Genomic DNA, 19,896 nt, shown 5'->3' on the forward strand with positions numbered 1-19,896 from the left:
TTTATTTTGATCATGCATTCACAGTACACCATATGCCACTATGTGTAGAAGGTGACTGACATTTTTAGTGTCCAATTAATTCTTTGCCCTTCTTGGAAATAAATAGATCATTTCTGAATATCAAAAACTTAATAATAATATAATAATAACATGAAATATTTATATAGCACTTAATACAACATGTTTCAAAGTGCTTTACTATTGTCAAAATGAACAAACAAACATATAAATCAGCTTGGAGTACAAATAATCAACTACACATAATCATCAGTTCTGTTCTAGAAATAAATGGGTTTTGAGTTTCTTTTTGGAAATTTTAATTTAAATCAAATTTGGAACTTAAGTCGTGGTGATGCTTACCTCACTGCCCTCGGACTGGTAGTCTAAGCAATCAAACAACTTCTGAAAGTCTAATGATGTCAGCACACCTCCGATATTGCCATCAAGCTCCTACATCGCACGAAACAAAGAAAAAAAATAAATATAAGTACAAGTAATAGTGATGGCCATCAAAATCGCACTTGCAATGGTTAAAGCAGCACTAGTTAGGGCAACAGAAATTAAACGATGGTAGCTGCAGTACGATATCTACTACTTCTACTGCCACCACTGATTTTACTACTACTACTACTACTACTACTACTGCTACTACTACTGTTACTCCTCCTCCTCCTCCTCCTCCTACTACTACTACTGCCACTACTACTACTTGTACTTCTACAACAAGTAGAAGTAAAAGCTGCCATGTGATAAAAGAAGAAGTAGCAGGAGCATTAGCAGTACTACAAGTAACAGTGGTAGTATGAAAATACATTGCACATGCAGTTCTAGTACTGGCAGCAATAGTAGTTAAGTAGCTGCACTCGTAGTCATAGTAACAGAAGTTGAGCTTTAGACGTTTTGTTGTTGCCTTTGTTTTCATCCCTCCTTCATTTCCCCCTCAACTTCTGCATCATCCCTCCTACAGTCTGTATGATAACATCATCTTCAACATGATGATGAAAATCTTCATCTATGTCAATGATCCAGTATTTGATTTGAGTGGTCGATTTGATATTCTTTCAGCAGACTGTTGGTTGAAGTATATCAACTAGCAAACAGAGCGCTTGCAACTCTCAATCACTGCACACAATGACTCACCCTCAAAATGTTTTTCTTGGCTCGCACTGGTATGTTGGCCTGGAGAACAACGGACTTCACCACGCTGACATTGACCGTGCACCTAGTGAGACAACAAAAAGACAGTTTTCATATCCTTAACGGAGAATATACCAGCAGGAGGAATCTACACGAAGTAAAATAATTTACATCAAATTCCATGGACATAGTAGAGGAACAGCAACAGATTTTGGAAAAGCTTTAGGGAAATTAGACATACTGAGAATTTGGCAACTATGTGAATGTTTGCAAGAGTTGAAAGGTCATATCAAGAACATCATCTTGGACGTGTTATTCTAACATTCCTCACTTTTTTACTCCTCATTTGTTATTTGCACATAATTTGTCTTATCCTTTAAAATGTTCACATTCCCTTGACCTGTGGAGTGTTACTGGCATGTGTTAAGGCAAGGATATGAATTTCCTATGCTTTCTGTAGGAGCTGGGACAAGCATTATTTTTGACATCCTAGAGAAATCAAATCTTGCAAAATTCCATTTTTAATTTCTTTATACGATTTTATGACTGTGATATCCCATATTGTAAAGTTTACATTTATAGAGGGATGCATTCTACAATTCCAAACTTATCAACAAATTTTTAAATTTGCCAAAACTGTCACACTCTTTTTTTTAATAGTTTCTTCTGCATTTGCTGGCTCTACACATGCACAAGTGAAATATTAACTTTTACTGAAAGCTCAATTCTTCTGATGCTCTAAAATGAAATGAGAAATAATAGTAAAACTTGGCATTCTTTCCTTTTTGAGTACTTTCCAAAAATATTTCAAGCTCTAATATAATCAATGTTTATTACCGACAATTACTATGACCATGACAATTATCAGAATTTAATTTGAGAATGCACAAAATTCAACAAGAACAAAACAAATTGATTTTGATTGAAAGGTATTTATTAAATAACATCTCTTGCAGCCAGGAGGCTGAACTGCCGACATTTTACAAGGATCATCATGAATACATTCAAATATACAAACATACATGGAAATATCAACTATTGCACAATAAAATCAACCTTTACCATTGACAAACACAAAAAATACAATTACAATTATTCACATCTCTGTTCTTGTTTCCATAAATAATCTATGAATAATAATAATAAACAAAAATAACTACTTAGAATATTTAGGGTGTCATTTACAAAACATAAATGAATACTACCAAATAAATTTCTAATAATATTGGGACACATTACATCTTGGAAATGGAAAGGAGACTGTGTAAAATAAGCATTTCACTTCTTACATAAGCATTAAGAAAAACTATAACAAAATTGCTGTGGCTGAAGCTACCAAAGCATAGTGAAACTGATCACATTTTTAATACACGCAAACAGAAAAACTGACCAGAAATGAATAGTATTTATTAGTGGAAAATTGAGCAAAGAAAATGGTATCCCGATGGAATCCCATTTTCTTTGCTCAATTTTCCACTAATAAATCACATTTTTAATATTTACATTCAATATGTATAGAGCACTGCTTCATCAAAGACCTTGTATCATGGCAACTTTCCTCGAACAGGGACGGTTCACTGACAACAACAGAAATCTGCCTAGTGACCCTTTCCTGCTAGATAAACAAGAAGCAGCTTCAGTTCACTGGGTAATTAGCTTAAACACATTGCACTCAATACGTGACGGTGTAAACGGATAGATGCGATTGTGTGGCTATGGCTACTTGCCAGCAGTCTCTCTAATGAATTTGTTAGGAATGTGCTGGACATTAAACAGCACATCACTTCAAGCAAGTTCTTTTGGCTCTACTTTGTTGATCCACTGAATATCTATATCACAATTTCAAAATGATACTGCAAACATACCATCCTAACACTTCTGACTTTACTGCATTGGAAAAGGGCCTTGCACTTCATTGCACTTTACTGCAACATGCTGAACATCCACACAGCCAATGCAATTACTTGTTCTTTTAGACAGTGCACACTGTTGCTGTCTGGGAGAGCAAATTTATGCCAGGCTGGAGTAATACCTACATGTGAACCTAAACTAGACAGTCAAAACTAGGGTCACAAACTTTGTCTGACCTCCATATCCTGACCAAACTCGGCATCCCCCGAATGATAGGAAGCACCTGACTTTTTGGTCAAAACCACAAACAAAACATTCACAATGGCCTGCTATATTTGCATCTGAACGTCCCTGGCACAAAGCTGTGTCCTTCATGTTACAAACTGGAGTGGAGACTTTCTATATCAGAGATCCTAGCAGCATGCAGAAACCAGTTTGAAGTATTTGAAACCACATACAGATGAAACAAGTGCACAGAGTCATGAGTGCAAGCATACACTCTCTGTACAGACTTAACCACTGACCTGAAAACATCATTCGATGATGATGCTTAGTAATCATTATGTAGGAACCGTCATTTGGCATAAAAAACTGATAACCTTTCTCTCTGTTTTATCCCCCCCCCCCCCCCCAACAATTAATGATCATCTCTCTCTCTCTCTAGAAATATATGCAGTGCACTCCCGTTCTAAGGAACACGGTTCTAACGAAAATCCGGTTATAACGAAGTAAAAATTCAGGCCGCAAGATCATCCGCTCTATGTTTTGCATTGTTTATTTGTTCGGCTTTTATGAAATTTCATTATAACGAAAGAAAACTGCTGGTCCCGAGGACTTCGTTATAACAGGAGTCAACTGTATATGTATCAGACAAGTGGACCTTTCTGCAATATTGGCAACTCTTTCTCAAGCACTATGCCAAGGCTCTTGGTTTCAAGAGTCATATGTCAAGATAGGATATTAATGCTGTAGCTCGAAACTGGTTGAAAATGTTCCGAGGTACTCAATGCCAGTTCAGAGAGTGGTGGGGTATCTACGTGCCAACTGAAATGAAAAATCAGCCTTGTAAAAAAGGTCTCATACATCTGTTCCGACTCCAGGAAGTGCACAGGAAGCATGCCTTCACCTACTTGAGTGAGCTATCACATCGCATGCTTGAATCATACAGCATGTTCAATTCTGATTGAAACATGATATGACACTGTGACTACAAAGGCTATTGAGTATCCTAATGGCATATTACGAGAAGTGTTTTTTGGGCAAGCATGCCTGCCACACAATTCAGAAAGTGTGAATATTTGTGGGTATGAATGCCTGTATTTTGTATGCACTACTGAACTACTGCAGTGGCGGATCCAGAGGGGGGCGCACTGGGCGCACGCTCCCTCTTTATTTTTAGTTAAAACAGAAGAAACAAAAAGAAAAAAAATGGGGGGGGGGGTGTGCACGCCCCCTTTAGTTTTGCAAAGGCGCCTCCCCTGAATTCCTGGAGCCACCTCTGTATTGCGCTCTAAAATGTAAGTTTGTGTGTGTGCGTGTGTGTATGTCTGTGTGTGTGTACGTGTGTGTATGTCTGTGTGTGTGTGTGCGTGTGTGTGTGTGTGTGTGTGTGTACGCATGGATACTGACATACCTTCCAATGGAACCACCATTCACAGTGTGCAGCTGAGCCCTGAGCATCTCAAAGGCTGCCTGGAAGCCCAGTCTCCTCCTGAAGTGACTTGCTTGCATTGATCTCTGGTAATATAAGATAACAATCAGGTTACAAAATGGAGGTAAAACACCACTGCTTGCATTGATCTGTAGTAGTAAGATAACAATCGGGTTACAAAATGGATGTAAAACACCCTTTTAATACAGGATCCACTGCATTAATTTCAAATGAAGAAGGCTAGGCCCTGTTACATAAAAGTTGAGATCAAACATAAATTGGAAAATTAAACATAAAGTCTCTGAATACTCAATTCTGAGTAGCTGGTACCGGACTTATGTTTGATTGCACTTGTTTTTTTTTATGCAACATGGCCCAATAAAGACTTGAAGACTAGATAAGATACAACACTGACCCACATCATTCCCAGAGCTGAGATTTAGATGAAAATTGGGCCTTGAGAGAATGCAACAAAATACTTCCATGATATCTATATATACACAATGAAAGCATTCCAAATTTCACTGATGGGATACACAATGAAGAGATGAACTTGACAAAAAATATAGAGTATTTAGGATCAGTGTTCCAAAAGTTCATTCAGTACAGTCTCTTCTCTACAAACCCATTATTACATAGATCCTTTCATGATGTAAACAACAGTCATTAACATTCTGTGACTTTTTTGACACTTGTACATATTTCATTAACCTATGTCAATTTCAACTCTTCACTATTTTTTCATTTTTTAGGTGACAAGAATACATAAAACTTTCAGAGCAAATATTGAGTTGTACAAGTAATCATCATTAATCCTATTATTAATTTGTTACTGCTGATATTAAAAAAGAAGAAAAAGACTTCCATTCACTACAAATCTGCTGCCATAGAACACCACACTGGATTTCATTATATAATCAGTCATCTTATTACACCTATATTCAATTTGAAACAGGCAAAAATTTCATATCTCAGCTTTTTGCACATCAGTCAACTCAATTCAATTCATTTCATATTTATTTCACACTCTGCGTCTGAAAAGGAAGGAAGTGCAAGAATGATTTACTGTAAAAGTGGTTTCTTTCGCGTACAGAAACTTTCGCGGTTTCCATCCGTGCTGACTTTTTCGCGTGTGTTTAAATTCGCGGTCGGTAATGATAGCGTTGTAACAAGCCACGAGTTCAAAACATTTTCGCGTGATGTTAAATTCGCGGTTCAACCTCAAAGCACGAAAAGCGCGAAAATAAAACCACCGCGAAAGAAACCACTTATACAGTAACAATACGAGAGATGGATGCAAAACAATGAGTATGATTCAGAGAGAGGCAGGAAAGGTTATATTTGTTCATTTACAAGGAAGCTGAGCCTAATAAAGCACAAGTGCAGACAAAAAAAAAAATACAGGAACAAACGTACAATCAAAACATAGACAAAATTTCCTGTCCATTTCTCTTTTAAAAGATGAAACGACACAATGCCTGGGAATTAGAAAAGGATGTGCTCTAAAAGCACTTGTGTCGCCATTTTTGGATGAAATGAACACATCGCTCTTTACGATCCCTAAATCAATAGCAACTCAATTGAAACACTTTGTATGTAATATGAGTCCAAGTGTCTGAGAGTTGGTCGACTCTACAAGTTCCAAAGATCACTCATTCACTTCCCTCTTATCATTTCCAGGAAATCTCTTTTTAAAACTCGTGACTGGGTTATACTAACACTTACGTAGTGTTATATGATAATAAAACAGAATCTCCACAAAATTTTTTTTTTAATTATTATCATTATTTTTTTTTTGTAAATGCATAAATATAAACATATATATATATGTATGCACACAATCACAAAAACAGGAACAAAACCACAACTAATCTAGAAAAAAAAAATACAAACATAACATTCAAAAGCAATCAGGTCAAGAACGTGTAGCTGATAAAGATTTAAATCACTGACTCCTCCGTAACAAACAGAACTCCAATAAAAATAGGCAAAGTGCATTAAAATTTCCTTAAAAGTCCTCATGCAATCCCAGTGTGTATTAAAAGGGTAAGAAAAAAAGAAGAAAACGGTCTTTGACCAGAAAGCACAAAGCACTTACAATGAGGTAACCTCTGAACTCATTGTAGATCACAGCAGTCAGCATATTGAAGAACAGGTAGAGACCTATGGATTCAAGGGGCATTAAAGGCTGAATATTAGCAACAGATTACAGATGAGGCAAAAATCACATACTATACTGATAACTCTTAGATATCTACCCCTGGTAATATCCACTTGCTTCAACAAACAAAAACAAAAAAAGAAAAAAAAGTGTTAGTTACCAAAAGTATTGAAAAGACAAGAAAAGAGAAACTAAGGTTTCTTTAAAAGCTGTGCAAAACAGCACCAGCACAGTGATAATTTGAGCAAAAATGGACAAATACCAAGAATGTTTCATCAATCTGCCTGTCAGTTATCAAAAGTGACATATATAATGCTCTGTGCACCTAGCAGCTACACAAAGCCACTGCAGTTATGACATCTAGAAGCACTTACAAGACTCTCTTGTTTTATATGAAAAGTTTAAATGATTGAATACAATTATTCTCCCCCCCCCCCCCCCACAACAACAAAGAGAATACTGCTTGAAGTATGTTTAAGCTTTCCTGCTCTTGTATCTCCTAATGACATAAGATATAACAACTTGCAAACAAATTTAGGAAATTTTACAATAATGACATGCTAAAGTCATGTGGGATAAGACACCAACTCTGCATGGTCTTTACATGCTCCATCGAGTGACCTGTTGACAGTCATAATCTTATCATTCCTCGCTTGGCTTTTATCCAAGTCTGAGCAGCTTTATTAGTGATTTGCCTATTCCACAAACTGCTTCCAACTAAACACAAATTTCTTTTCCGACATCGTCTTTGAAAGCAGGCAGCAAATTGATTTGATTCCTCCTTCTGAAGTAGACAAATCGGCTATTACTAGAGCAGCTATTCAGCTCTCACAATATAGTGAAGAGTCAACATCTTGAGCATGAAGACTAACTGTGAATACTAGACTATTTAATGAGGTCGTCTGCAAAGAGTGATGACCATTAGCTGGCTTAATCGATAATTTGCAGCAAGACAATGTAATGTACTTGGCCACGAGGAGACAAGCCGTCACCTGACAGCCTAACTAAATGTAAGAAATTATTCAATAAGCTGCTTTACGGACAATTCCACAAGGGATCCGCCGGATGACTGTGACAGTATTTGTGTATTTCTCTTAGTTTGCCTCGAATACAGAACCAGCAAAATAATGTTTTCCATTCTGTTTTAAAAAGGGCAATGTTATTTCCTGCTTTACACTGGGAAGGCGATATGCTAAAATCTTGTAACCAATAGTGCGTTGTATGTTTCATGGGGAAAAAAATTCCCCCATGAACGCTTTCCAAGGAGTGTATGCACACAGTAATTATTCTCATATGTGACTGCCCAGTTCAAAACCAACAAACAGTTTGCCAAAATGAATTTCCACTTTTCTACATAGTTTGAAAAAATACTAAGCTTTCTTTATAATACATAACTTTTTACACACAAAAAAATGGACAATGCCAATCTATTCAAAAACTGATTAAAACAGAAGAGAGTTAAGAGGTGCAGTTCCATAGGAAAGGGAGAAAAGAGGATTGAAAGACTGGGGTCACTCAGGTGTACTGTGCAGAAGTATCAATGAAAACATGTTTTATTTCCCAGTGAAAGCAGTGCCTGTCCACAAATAGGGTCCAGAAAAAGCAATATCTTGATATCTGTCTTGTTTTAAGCAGCCAAATTTTGACAGTAGGTGAAAAAAAGATTACTCTCCCAGGTTAGACAAACTTTAGAAATTTGAGTCTGTCAACCCAAATCAAATATTATGGTCCATTACAAAGGATCCAAATCTGCGACTTTTTGTGGGTTTTGAATGAGGCGGTCACATATTCAAGTCCCCTGATTGAGGTTAACCCATTGAGGACGGTTTGATTTTGCTACAACACACATTTCCCATAGACACCTGCCCGAGTATACTCGGGACTCGTCCTCAACGGGTTAAGTATTGTTTCAAGGATGCACAAACTTTTCATGGACAACAGAAAATTGTTGCTACTCTGCCCAAATGAAAGTTTATGTTTGCTCATTTACGTCGCTGCTGTAGTACGATTCTGACTGACATTATGACAGGGCGCCACATCGCTTAATTTGAGCTTGCATTGCTGTCATCTTGTCCAGACAAACACGGGTCCTTTGAGCGTTAATTCTGACCATTAAACTTTACTTAAGGGGCCTTTTCTCGTATTGGAGTCCAGAGATAGCGTCACATTATCTGGACTGTAAGGCACCTTCAGCTGCCAGACATAATGTTTATTGTCAGATAGCAGTTTGTCTTTATTTGTTTAGGCATTACCAGACTCCACAGAATTGACATTTTCAAAGGAAACCGAGGTCATTTGAAGTGGATAAATTTGAAACTGAGGCACATTTATGATCACATGGCGGAGCGACATGCTGGTAGCTGATTGAACTGATGACCAAATAATTTTAAGGCCGATTAAGGCTCCGAGGTGTGCAGCATGGAGTCCAGTGAAGTTTGCCTGCATGTCCGACTCTGACCCTCTACACCTATTGATTCATTTCAAAGATGTACTTATCAGAACTGAGATGAAAGAAATATGGGCATGTGGACATTCTTACCGATTCCAAGAAATATGATGAAGTAGAGTGCATAAAATCTGTTGTTCTGGTAGGCAGGCATAGTTACTGCAATTCAATGTATTGAAAGGTAAATGTACAGGCAACAAGTTAGTTTTAAAAGAAATGTAAGCATTTCAAACAAACATGTAAAGACTATGCTAAGCTGTCTTATATTCAAATACAATGCATCATACAATGTTTCTATCTGTAGGCATTACACAGTACTACAAATACCTGTGAAAATAAAAACAAATTTCAAATTAATCATTTCATTTTCAGAGCACTTTTATGAATTGTAAAGGGATTCTAGTCTACTCATCATATTCATCATAAATGAAATATAATGGTAATGTGGTACATCTGTGCTGGCAAGAATCCTACAGATGTATATGATTCATTTATATTCACTTGCTAATACTAAGAGTAAAATAATCTCCTTGTAGCACAATGTCCAGCTGGTGCTGGATTTAGCAAAGTGGGTTTATCTTCTTTTTTTTTTTCATTTCTTATTGCTTAAAATTGAAAACATATCTTGTCATTATCTACCTTTTTTTCAAATTCAAAGTTTATTTCATTTTTCAACAAAACATATAAATCACACTTCTTTTGACAACAGAGAATAAGGTAAACAAAACATTATGTATCAAAAGAATGTACAACAATTGAGAACCTTATCGTAATTATACATTGTAGTAAAAAAGAAGCAGAAGTGATCGAAATGAAGTACATGCATAACTTTGCTTAAAGTATTATTTTTATAAAGTATTACCTTATTTTTATAAAGTATTACCTTTATTGCTTTGTTTCGGTTATGAGTGTCGAGATTTCTCAAAAATACATAACATATGTCAACATAGGCTTGGATATGAATTGCAAGTTATATTACTGGTGTGGGTGATGAGACTGTCGTGAATAAACACTAAAACTGTACAGTCACTGTTATGTACCAATATTAGACCAAGTAGGGAATAACCCCACGAGAGAGGGTAAGAGATGAAATATCGTACGAGGGAGAGGTTACATACATACATATGTACACACACACATATACACACATACATACATTCCTACATACATACACACATACACACATACATGTTCATGGTTAATACACACACATACATACATACACACACACACACACACACATACATACATACATGCATTCATAAATAGTATGACAGAAAAAAGGCAAAATAAAGCGATGTAGGAAGTGAGAGGAGGAGGAGGAAAACAAAACAGCTTGTCACAATGTTTGCAAGGTGTAACATTTAACCAGAAAAACCAAATTTTCCTTCCTCATTCTATATCAGAAATGATGCTCAAGAAAACAGAGATCACAGACGACCACAATTATATCCTGTTATTTACTTGCATACTTCAAACATCTTCCGATCCCTTTCGCAAGGAGAATGTGATCGAAATATCCCAACCAAAACAGAAGTAAGGAATAGAGCCCAGCCAATCTAATTGCTTATGTAAATATTCAAAGGAAATTCCTTTCCAGACTAAATAAACAACTTCTTTCATACTTTCAAAACATGCCCTGAAGAAATTCGCAAGAATAAAATGCATCCAAACGTCGTTCAAAAATGCAATGTTTTGGTGAAGTGTTGATTGAGTGCATACTGTATCCAATAGATAGTGATAAACTGATATCAAAATGCAGTATAAAGTTTAACCCTCCCAACCCCATCCCTCTGAAGTAACAGAGCATTCTGGTTTGAGTAGCAGTAGCCTATTTAGCAGTGCTATAAAGACACATAAACACATGATGACTTGAGCCTCTCTAGCTCAATCCCTTTCCCCCAATCATCTATCTGCTGAGAGTAGCCCATCTATCTGCTGCAGTAAAATGACATAAACTTTCATGATGATTTTGACCCTCTCTACCTTCCCACCACTCCCACCCCTCTAAAATAATAAAGCAGTCCAGTTTGAGCAGTCCATCTTGCATGATAGGAGAGAAGTAGTGGAAGAGTGCACTCACCGTCGGGGTTGTTTGCTGTGGTGAGAAGCACAAGGAGACTCATGAGGGAGTCTCCGATGGTGGAAAAGTGCTGAAGACCCTCCTGATATATCCTGTCATTGTTCTACAAGACATCACAGACAGCAACCAGAGGGATGGATTCGATGTTGGTTAGCAGCAAGAACCAAATGTTTGCTCTGAATTTAATTACTCTTATCTTCACATGAATGCAATCTGCACATATTTATTTCTCCGTTCACTACAATACTCCATGATCACAAATTCAACCACTCAGGAATTTGTCAAAAAGTCCTGATTCGAGAAAAATTAGACTGCTCAATACATGGCATTTACAGTAGTATACTTATGAAACAGATTTAAAGGGGTTCCGCGGGCTTGAAGAGTTATCTAAAAATGCACAAAATTTTGTCAGTGTCCTTTCCTCTTAAAAGTCCTTGACCAAATACAAATTCAATGCTCGCAAGATTCCTTAAAAGAAAACAACACCTGTTAAAGATATGAAATGAAACATAATATAATATATGGTACATAGGATGTCTCACTCCACGGCCCATTATTTCTTAAGTCTTTCTTTCTACAGGTTTCAAAATATCTGTTCCCGGTGTATAGCATAGCAACTGATATTTGCAGGCTTCAGTTTGTGTATGGAAGATACACTGTTCTATTCAGGAATGAGAAGAATATATACATGTTAGGTCTTTGAACTAGACTAGCGATTCAGAGAAAGGTTTACATTGCACATGAGGGAGGTATCGGGATTTCACTAACGTGTGTGTGAGTCTGTGTCTACATACTGCATCAAAATTGGTTAATATATATGAACTAATATCACTCATAAAAAGCAAATATGAAATGTTGAAAACCCATGAGCTGTAAGGCCTCCCACTTAGCAGCATACGAATTAAAGTGAGCCTTTAACAGATGGTGCACACACACAAAAAAACTTTATCAACAAAACTCACATAATTTAGCAAATATACTCATTAAAAATTTTAACATAATAAGCAAAAGAGCGGTCTTACTATTGGTGATGAAGTGGCATTGACGGTGATATTTAAGAGGCCTGAGGATCCATTGTTTATACCTTCCTCTGGCTGAAAATGAAAATAGAAATGTAAAGATAACTGTACAGCCAGCGGTTGCCTGCACATGATGAAAAGCAAGGAAAAAAACAACAACGGGAGTTGTTCACTAGTCAGATCAAAAATTGTGACACAATGTATGTCTTTTCAGATCTGCCTTCCATTAGCACCTAGCTGAGATTGTTAGTCAGTGTTAGACGGTCACAGTATTATGTAAATGAATATAGTCATTTGCATATGGTCCTACTTTTTTTCTTTTTTTTTTAACCATTAAGGCTCATGGCTTGTGGGGATTCAGTACATTGATGTAAGTGGCCTGATTTCTCCCTTTCCTTGCAGTACCCTGTTTAGGCTCTCATAGTGTGAGTGGATTAGCAGATAGCTCAGGGTGCCACACACAGCATCTCACTAATCTCATTCTCCTCTCACCCACAGGCTTTGATTGTGCTGATGAACTGAGGACAGCCATGCCACAATATACATAGACAGGTTTGGAGTTTACTTGTTGTTCTGCTTTGTTTACTTGAATCTTAGATGGTATCTAAGGCTAAAGCCAAGAATGCCCTTATATTAGTAGTAGTACCTTTAGTTTTTTTGTTTTTTTTGGGGGGGGATGGAGATGTGCATCATTCATAACTCTGTACCTAGTTTCTAAAACCTCTAAAAAACTCTACAAACTCTAAGTGAAATGATGTGGTGCTGTATAAATGAACATTAAACATTTCATATGCAAAATTAAAGTCCCAAATTCAGCATACAAGAAACATAGTAAATAGCTTTCAGTATTCAGATATCAAGGTCTAAAGATTCATATAACTTTCCTCTCGAATCCCTCCTTTATTAATGTCCTATGATGTAATGGTAGAACATTTTCATGTTACATGTTAAAGTGCTTACATTAACGTCAGTGAGTGCATTGTTTAAAGCCTTCATATCCCCCCCAACTCGAAACCTAGTGACTGTCATCTTCTAAGTCTCCCATGATTGATGACACATATAATTGATGGCTACAACTCTTTATTACCTTGTCCATCTGAGGTCTTGGAAACAGCAACATCCCAAACATTGTAAAGAAGTAGATGTGGATGAGTAGCAGGAGGATCACACTGAGAAGAAAAAATGTCAACACACAAATATCTAGAGAAGAGTTTATATTACCGGTACACATTCACAAATTTCAGAAAAATACTAGGATCCCATTAATGAGTATATTATGTACACAAAGAATGTGACTTTCCCCAAATGGAAATACGCTAAATCTACCACGAACTGTTACTTCTGAATGAGCACTGTACAAATATTTCTGGACAAAATTGACTTATGAGATTCAACACACTTGACAAAAACCTGAAGGTATCCAGGGAGGACGTCTTAGCCACAAAACAGGGAATATGGGACTTACCCCCATTTCCAAAGCAAGTCATCTTACATGGCTTTGCAGAGCAAGTTACTAATTGAGAACATTGATGAAATCTGCCGACTGAGCTGAGAAATGATAAGTGGATGAGTAAACGTGTAGGCCACAGAAAGATCGTTCTCATTTACAAACCTTGCCACTTTTGGCAGAGTGTTTTTGATGCTCCTCACAGTCTTCTTCATCAACTGCGAGTTCTGTATGAGGAAGAAGGGCCTGAGGAAGCGGCGAAGTCTGAGTGTATGTATCTGGCAGTTGAAGTTGACAGAGACCAGCCAGTCGACAAGGGAGAAGGCAATGACCAAGAAGTAGGCCAACAGCCATTTGCTCTTCATCAATTCCTTTCGCCCAATGAGGTAGGACTGTAAGACAAACGTTTTCAACAAGTGTTTACTATCAACATGAGCATAGGAGGTTGGTCTACAGAGGCAGAAGTCCTATCTATATATCAGTACAAAAATGTTTCCCAAGTTTTTGATGCAAAAATCCTTTTCCTAGTGTTCTTTCTTTCTTGATTGTTTCTGAGGACTCAAAATTAACATCTGAAAAGAAATTACCTTTGTGAATGAATTGGAGACATAGTCTGACAAAAATGTCCTGCTTGCAATTAAGAAAGCTGTTTCTTTAGCATATTATTTAGCCAAAGAATCATTCAGTACCCTCCCTTACAATAACATGTGTAAATTGGAAGATAGTATGCTGCATACTGCAGCCATTGACGGGAAAACTGAATCTTCACAGCTAGAGTCACCTTTCCACTTTGTTTAAATATTGTTTGGTGTGATCTGCACTGAATGTTTGGGAGTGTTTAAAGTGTACAAGATATGTACATGTACCTAGTCAATCATTTAACCCCCCCCCCCCCCATTCATTCAATTGTGTTGTAACAAACAGAGCAAGAAAGGGAAATAATGACTGCTTCGCCAATAAAACTCATACCAACAGAATCTTGTTATGAATTTCTGAAATAAGCTTGCTATATTGTGCGAGTTGTGCCACAGACATGCCTGTTCAAAATCTGCAACGGGGAACTCTTGCAATAACAAAATCTCATTCATCATCATTATCATCATCATCACTCCAGTTTTAATCTGGGTCTGTCCCCAATAACAGGGCTGGCCTAATTTACACCGAACTCTAACAGTCACAGCTCTCACACCTTCTTGCCATCTCTCCCCATTTGGGTCATCTTCTTTTTTAAAGCCAACATTCCCAACCTCTTCCTCCACCTGTCTCTTCAACGCTTTCTTTGGTCGCCCTCGCTCTCATGGCTCATTCACTTTAAACTCTAGCACTTTCCTCAGGACATCATTCTCATCCTTCCCCTCAACACAAGCCCATACCACCACAATCCATTCGCCCTTGCCAGCTGTTCCACTGATTCCTTCAATCGTGGATATATACAGAAAGAATACAAACATTGAATATAAATTAAGCAGTCATATCTGGTAGGGATGGATCAGCTCCTACCTTAGTGCACACATCAAACAGGAAGATCAGCAAGCACAGCATCTCCACTGCTTCTGTGATCCCACAGTAAGGTGTGATGCGTTCGCCCATGTAACGTGGGTCTGAGCTCATATGGGTTGTCAGGGAGGACGGAGGTTCGAAGAACGCAAGCATGAGGATGGTAAAGATGGCCAGGTATAACAACCTGTCAAGAAATCATGAAAAGAGCAATGATGACACAATGAACTGTTGCACACTCTCTTTGTTTTGTTTTTGTTCTTCCTTCATGTGGCAAAAAGAACAAAAAAGAACAAAACAATATTACAATATAAATATGTATGTCATTTTATGCAAGTACAAATAGGTTTGCAAAATTATACAAATTCAAAAAGGTCTTTATAAGAGGAAGTTGTCCATACAGTAGGTTTTTCATCAGCCTTAAATGGGCCCTATGCCTAGAATTTTTTATGGAGAATCATAATCATATTCAGAAGGTGAATTCGGAATGCATACAAAAGCCCTACCAATCACTCAGACATGGGCACATGGTACACATTCATGCTCTGAATGGAATAAATACTTGATCGCATCCATTCAATAACCAAGGCCATCAAACAGTTGCACATCCCCATTATCAAAACTGCAGTAAAGGGCCATCATAAAAAGCACCCCCATATTTGCCTTTCAGACACTGATACGTACAAGACACATGCACACAGGCTTAAATGACGCAGCAATACAGCGTTTTGTACACTTGAAAATTATCCAGTGGCAAATTTCCAAGATCTGTCCATGCACACATATGTGAAGTCCAGCTATCTAGAATTTCTGTGATTGTTATACATAATTATATATTTCTAAGGTCATTATTTCCATCACGCATTAGCTGCTAAAAATGATAATGGTCCCCTATATTTACATCATATCTAGATTTTGCTTAATTTGTCTGTAAATGACACCTGTTTGTCACTATTTTGTATTACCATTAAAAACATTGCTGTACATTAATTTCATCATTTACCTGTTTCTATGTATTACCTATGTTCAAATATCACTTTGTTCAATTTACTGTAGTATATGTTATATTCTTGCACACACACAAAAAAAATGTAGAAACCAAATCAAATCAAGTCAAATCAAATTAAATTTCCCCATCGATTAAACTTACCACTGAATGGGCCATGAGTAGTATATCCTGTAGTACCACAGAGAAAATGGATCAATCTTGTGTTTGATGTTGCGGAATTTGACTGCATCCTCCACAAAGACTACAGCTTGCAACAGAGCTTTGGGATCTGTGAAGCATAATGGTAATTCACAGACTATGAAAGAGACTACACACTGTTAATGAAAAAACAAAAACAAAAGTGAAACCTAAGAACAAAACTTTCCTCTCTGTGTTAAGTAGCAATAGAGAGTGAAGGTGGAAGTTATATAGACCAGGTTGTACACATTACTAGTATTAAAAAAACCCAACAACTTCATCATATAAGACTACTTATCTTGGAAGTTTAAGACTAGAATCCCATTGATATCATTTACTTTTTCATACTCTCCATGTAAAACTCTTCAACACATACATATTTTTGTCCAGTGTACTCAATATCAAATGTATTATAATCTGCATACACCATGAAAGATATAATGGCTGAAACAGACCCTTCAGGATTCAGCCATGGTCAGACTTTTATTATCCTGATGTCATAAACTATGGGGACTATTTTTGTGTGCATTTAATCTATCATAATTTATATAGTTCATATCACTATATTCCATCTGCATCACATTGATGGAACATATTCAAGTCTTCCAAATACCAGAAGCAGCAATGATCAAATTCATGCTCAATATGTTCAGTTCAGCCTATCTCATGAAAGAGACACGATACTAAAGTGAAAGCAATTTTTCTAGAAAACTAAATAAATGCAACAAATCAGGAAATTCTGAGTAAAACCACACTGGTACGATACATGAACAGTGATGACTGTGTGAATGTAAGACATCCACATCAGGTAACTACATATACAGCAACATCCATGAAATACAACTGAGAACATTATCATTTTTAACCCCCCCCCCCCCCCCCCATGTATCCATATTTTTTACATTGATAACATCTGTCACAATATTGTCCAGCATGATGTGGCACTGTGGCATGCATGTGGTAATGTGGTTTGTCGTACATGCAAGGTAAACATGTTTGAATGAGAGCAACCAAAACCTCACACATCCTCTTATTCCAGGGATAGTGATCTCACCACTGCGTGATAACTTTTTACTTGTCTTGCAAAAAAAAAAAAAAAAGGGGGGGGGAGTCATGTTCATTTAATAGCTTCTCTCAGAGTTTCATTGTTTTAACAGATTCTCAAATATGGAAGTCGTGGTTCAGAGAACATTAACAGACTCCCACTCTGAACTTCTTGCTTTGGGATGTTCATTTTTCTGGCACAAAAGATAGATATAGCGACTAAGGGGGCACATATTGATTTAAATTCAGTGTATATGTTTGAATGTACAGTAAATTGCAGTACATTTAATTGGTCATGCATATCATCAGACTGTCTTTTACATAATCTATGTACATATGTACTGTTTCATTCAAACACTGTTGCAGTAGTTGCTTCATGTTCCAATGCATTTTTTCTAAAGAAAATTTTCATAACCATAAAGCTTTGGATGAAAGCTCTTCCTGAACTAGCCTGTGTCTGATCTCCCACAGCTTCACTGATACATTGTGCACAATCAAGGACACCTCCTCAGTACGAGGTACAAGTATACAGTGCATACAGAGTGTCAATGTTGATCTCACATGCATTGTAATTAGGCCTTGATATTTGCTCAATGGTACATGACACTGGTAAAATAAACATGTTGACGAATATAGAACAATGGATTATATGTAGATGTACTACATTAAAATGTGTATTAGTTGGTGGGATACTTGCATGTAGACTCAAGGCAAAAATCTAAAGTAAATAATGCATGAATGTAGAGGGTTACAATGAATTTGACCATACTTATCAGACCTATTCTGAGATAGCCCTCTGCCACCCCTCCCCATTCCTTGTTTTTGCTGTGTAGTTGGATCATATTCAATTTTCAAATATGTGTAACGTACAATTGATTAAAATGAATTAAAAAGAAAATAAACTATTAAAATCTTGAGATAAAATCCAGTTTGATAGCCCAATTCCCAATGGTACACCACATGAAACATCCAACAAGAAAACTGAAACTGAATGGAGCTCATATTTTGGTTATTGTCATGATGTGATTTATAAAAACAAACAAGATGAACATGGGAAACAGATGAGGAGAAAATTATACTAATGTGTGTATTTTACTGAAAAGGAAATTAAGTTAGGATTCAATGGGTTGGATAGTGTGGTGGAGAAACTTTAACGTAGTAGAAACTATTACCTGGGTTTGAAAGTTGGGGAATTTCTACAGAAGCACTTTTATCTACAACATTGGATATCAAATTTCAAAAGCAAATCATGAGATACGTTGATTGACTGTGAACAGTGATATATTTTCTGGGGTTTTTTTTCAGAACAGCAGAGATTCCAAACAGAAAATAAAACTCTCTGTAAATGGTCCTTGCCATCAGAGTGTCATATCTGAAAAGTTGTGTGTTATAGTAGAAACAAAATGCAAATCTTGTGAGCTCTTTTTGAAAGTCATGACAATGAGTCGAAGTTTTAATCACACTATGGCCCGAATTAACGAAGGTGGTACAATCTTATCCATGGTTTAAACCATGGAAAAAGATCATAGTTTTTTATGGGGCGCCAAGTGTCATATGGCCTATTTTGTACGAAATGATCGTTTCATTGATGAAATTACTGATTTCTTAACGAAATAGGCCATGTGACACTTGGCGCCCCATAAAAAAATACGGTCTTTGTCCATGGTTTAAACCATGGACAAGATTGAACCATCAGTACCACCTCGTGAATCTGGGCCTATATGTCATTAAAAAATACTAATTTTCTTTTCTTTCTTTTTTTGGCATTGTATGCTTTGTTTTGTTTCAAAAGCCTCATGTTGCTAGTAATCTTGATACCATTAGTTCCACATATAATATTTGCAACTGATAATACAGTATAGAGTAATTTTTACGTGTATGAAATCAAATAATATTAAATCTTTTAGGCAATCATGCATGTTCTTGTACAATTCCACAACTTACCACAATAATTGGAATCACTGTCAAAGCTCAGCACTGCACTGTTTCTGCCTGTGATGAATGCAGGACTTTTCTGGTTTCGCTCACTATGGTGACGGGCATATACAGGGTAGATTTTGGAAGTGATTGGAACGGTGGGGTCATCGTCATCGCTGCTGTTACCACTGCTATCATACCTCTCCATGGCTACAGATGACGTCTGCTTTCACTGGAGGTTCCCCTGCAAAGGACAATTAATCACCGACTTTGGTTTGACATGGCTGGCAGCACAATCGATGATTTTGTTATAAATGGTATGGAACATTGCTTACAATTAATCCTTCTGCCTTGACACCTCAGTTCCTGTTGAGTAGGGTATATCAGCTAGCCAATAGTTTTATCTTTGTTCTCAGCAATGCAGATTGTGACCATACATTCAATGCACCATTATGAT

General features: G+C 36.9%; 1 protein-coding gene across 1 annotated transcript in view; it reads right to left on the minus strand.

The window, feature by feature from the left end:
• Window positions 1-19,671, minus strand: part of LOC139714386 (two pore channel protein 2-like) — a 32,164-nt gene extending 12,493 nt beyond the window's left edge. The window contains exons 1-12 of the mRNA XM_071626097.1: window positions 19,467-19,671; window positions 16,443-16,569; window positions 15,296-15,479; window positions 13,961-14,187; window positions 13,436-13,517; window positions 12,352-12,423; window positions 11,330-11,432; window positions 9,340-9,405; window positions 6,738-6,802; window positions 4,622-4,725; window positions 1,141-1,222; window positions 361-450 (exon numbers count right to left, since the gene is read on the minus strand). Of these exons, the coding sequence (XP_071482198.1) occupies window positions 361-450; window positions 1,141-1,222; window positions 4,622-4,725; window positions 6,738-6,802; window positions 9,340-9,405; window positions 11,330-11,432; window positions 12,352-12,423; window positions 13,436-13,517; window positions 13,961-14,187; window positions 15,296-15,479; window positions 16,443-16,569; window positions 19,467-19,647 (1,383 nt within the window). The 5' untranslated portion in view covers window positions 19,648-19,671. The remainder of the gene's footprint in view (window positions 1-360; window positions 451-1,140; window positions 1,223-4,621; window positions 4,726-6,737; window positions 6,803-9,339; window positions 9,406-11,329; window positions 11,433-12,351; window positions 12,424-13,435; window positions 13,518-13,960; window positions 14,188-15,295; window positions 15,480-16,442; window positions 16,570-19,466) is intronic.
• Between the last annotated feature and the right edge of the window lie 225 nt (window positions 19,672-19,896).

This window comes from Diadema antillarum, unplaced genomic scaffold, assembly GCF_040938485.1.
Source record: "Diadema antillarum isolate AM-2024a unplaced genomic scaffold, OU_Dant_1.0 seq00002261_RagTag, whole genome shotgun sequence".
NCBI classification, from domain to species: domain Eukaryota; kingdom Metazoa; phylum Echinodermata; class Echinoidea; order Diadematoida; family Diadematidae; genus Diadema; species Diadema antillarum.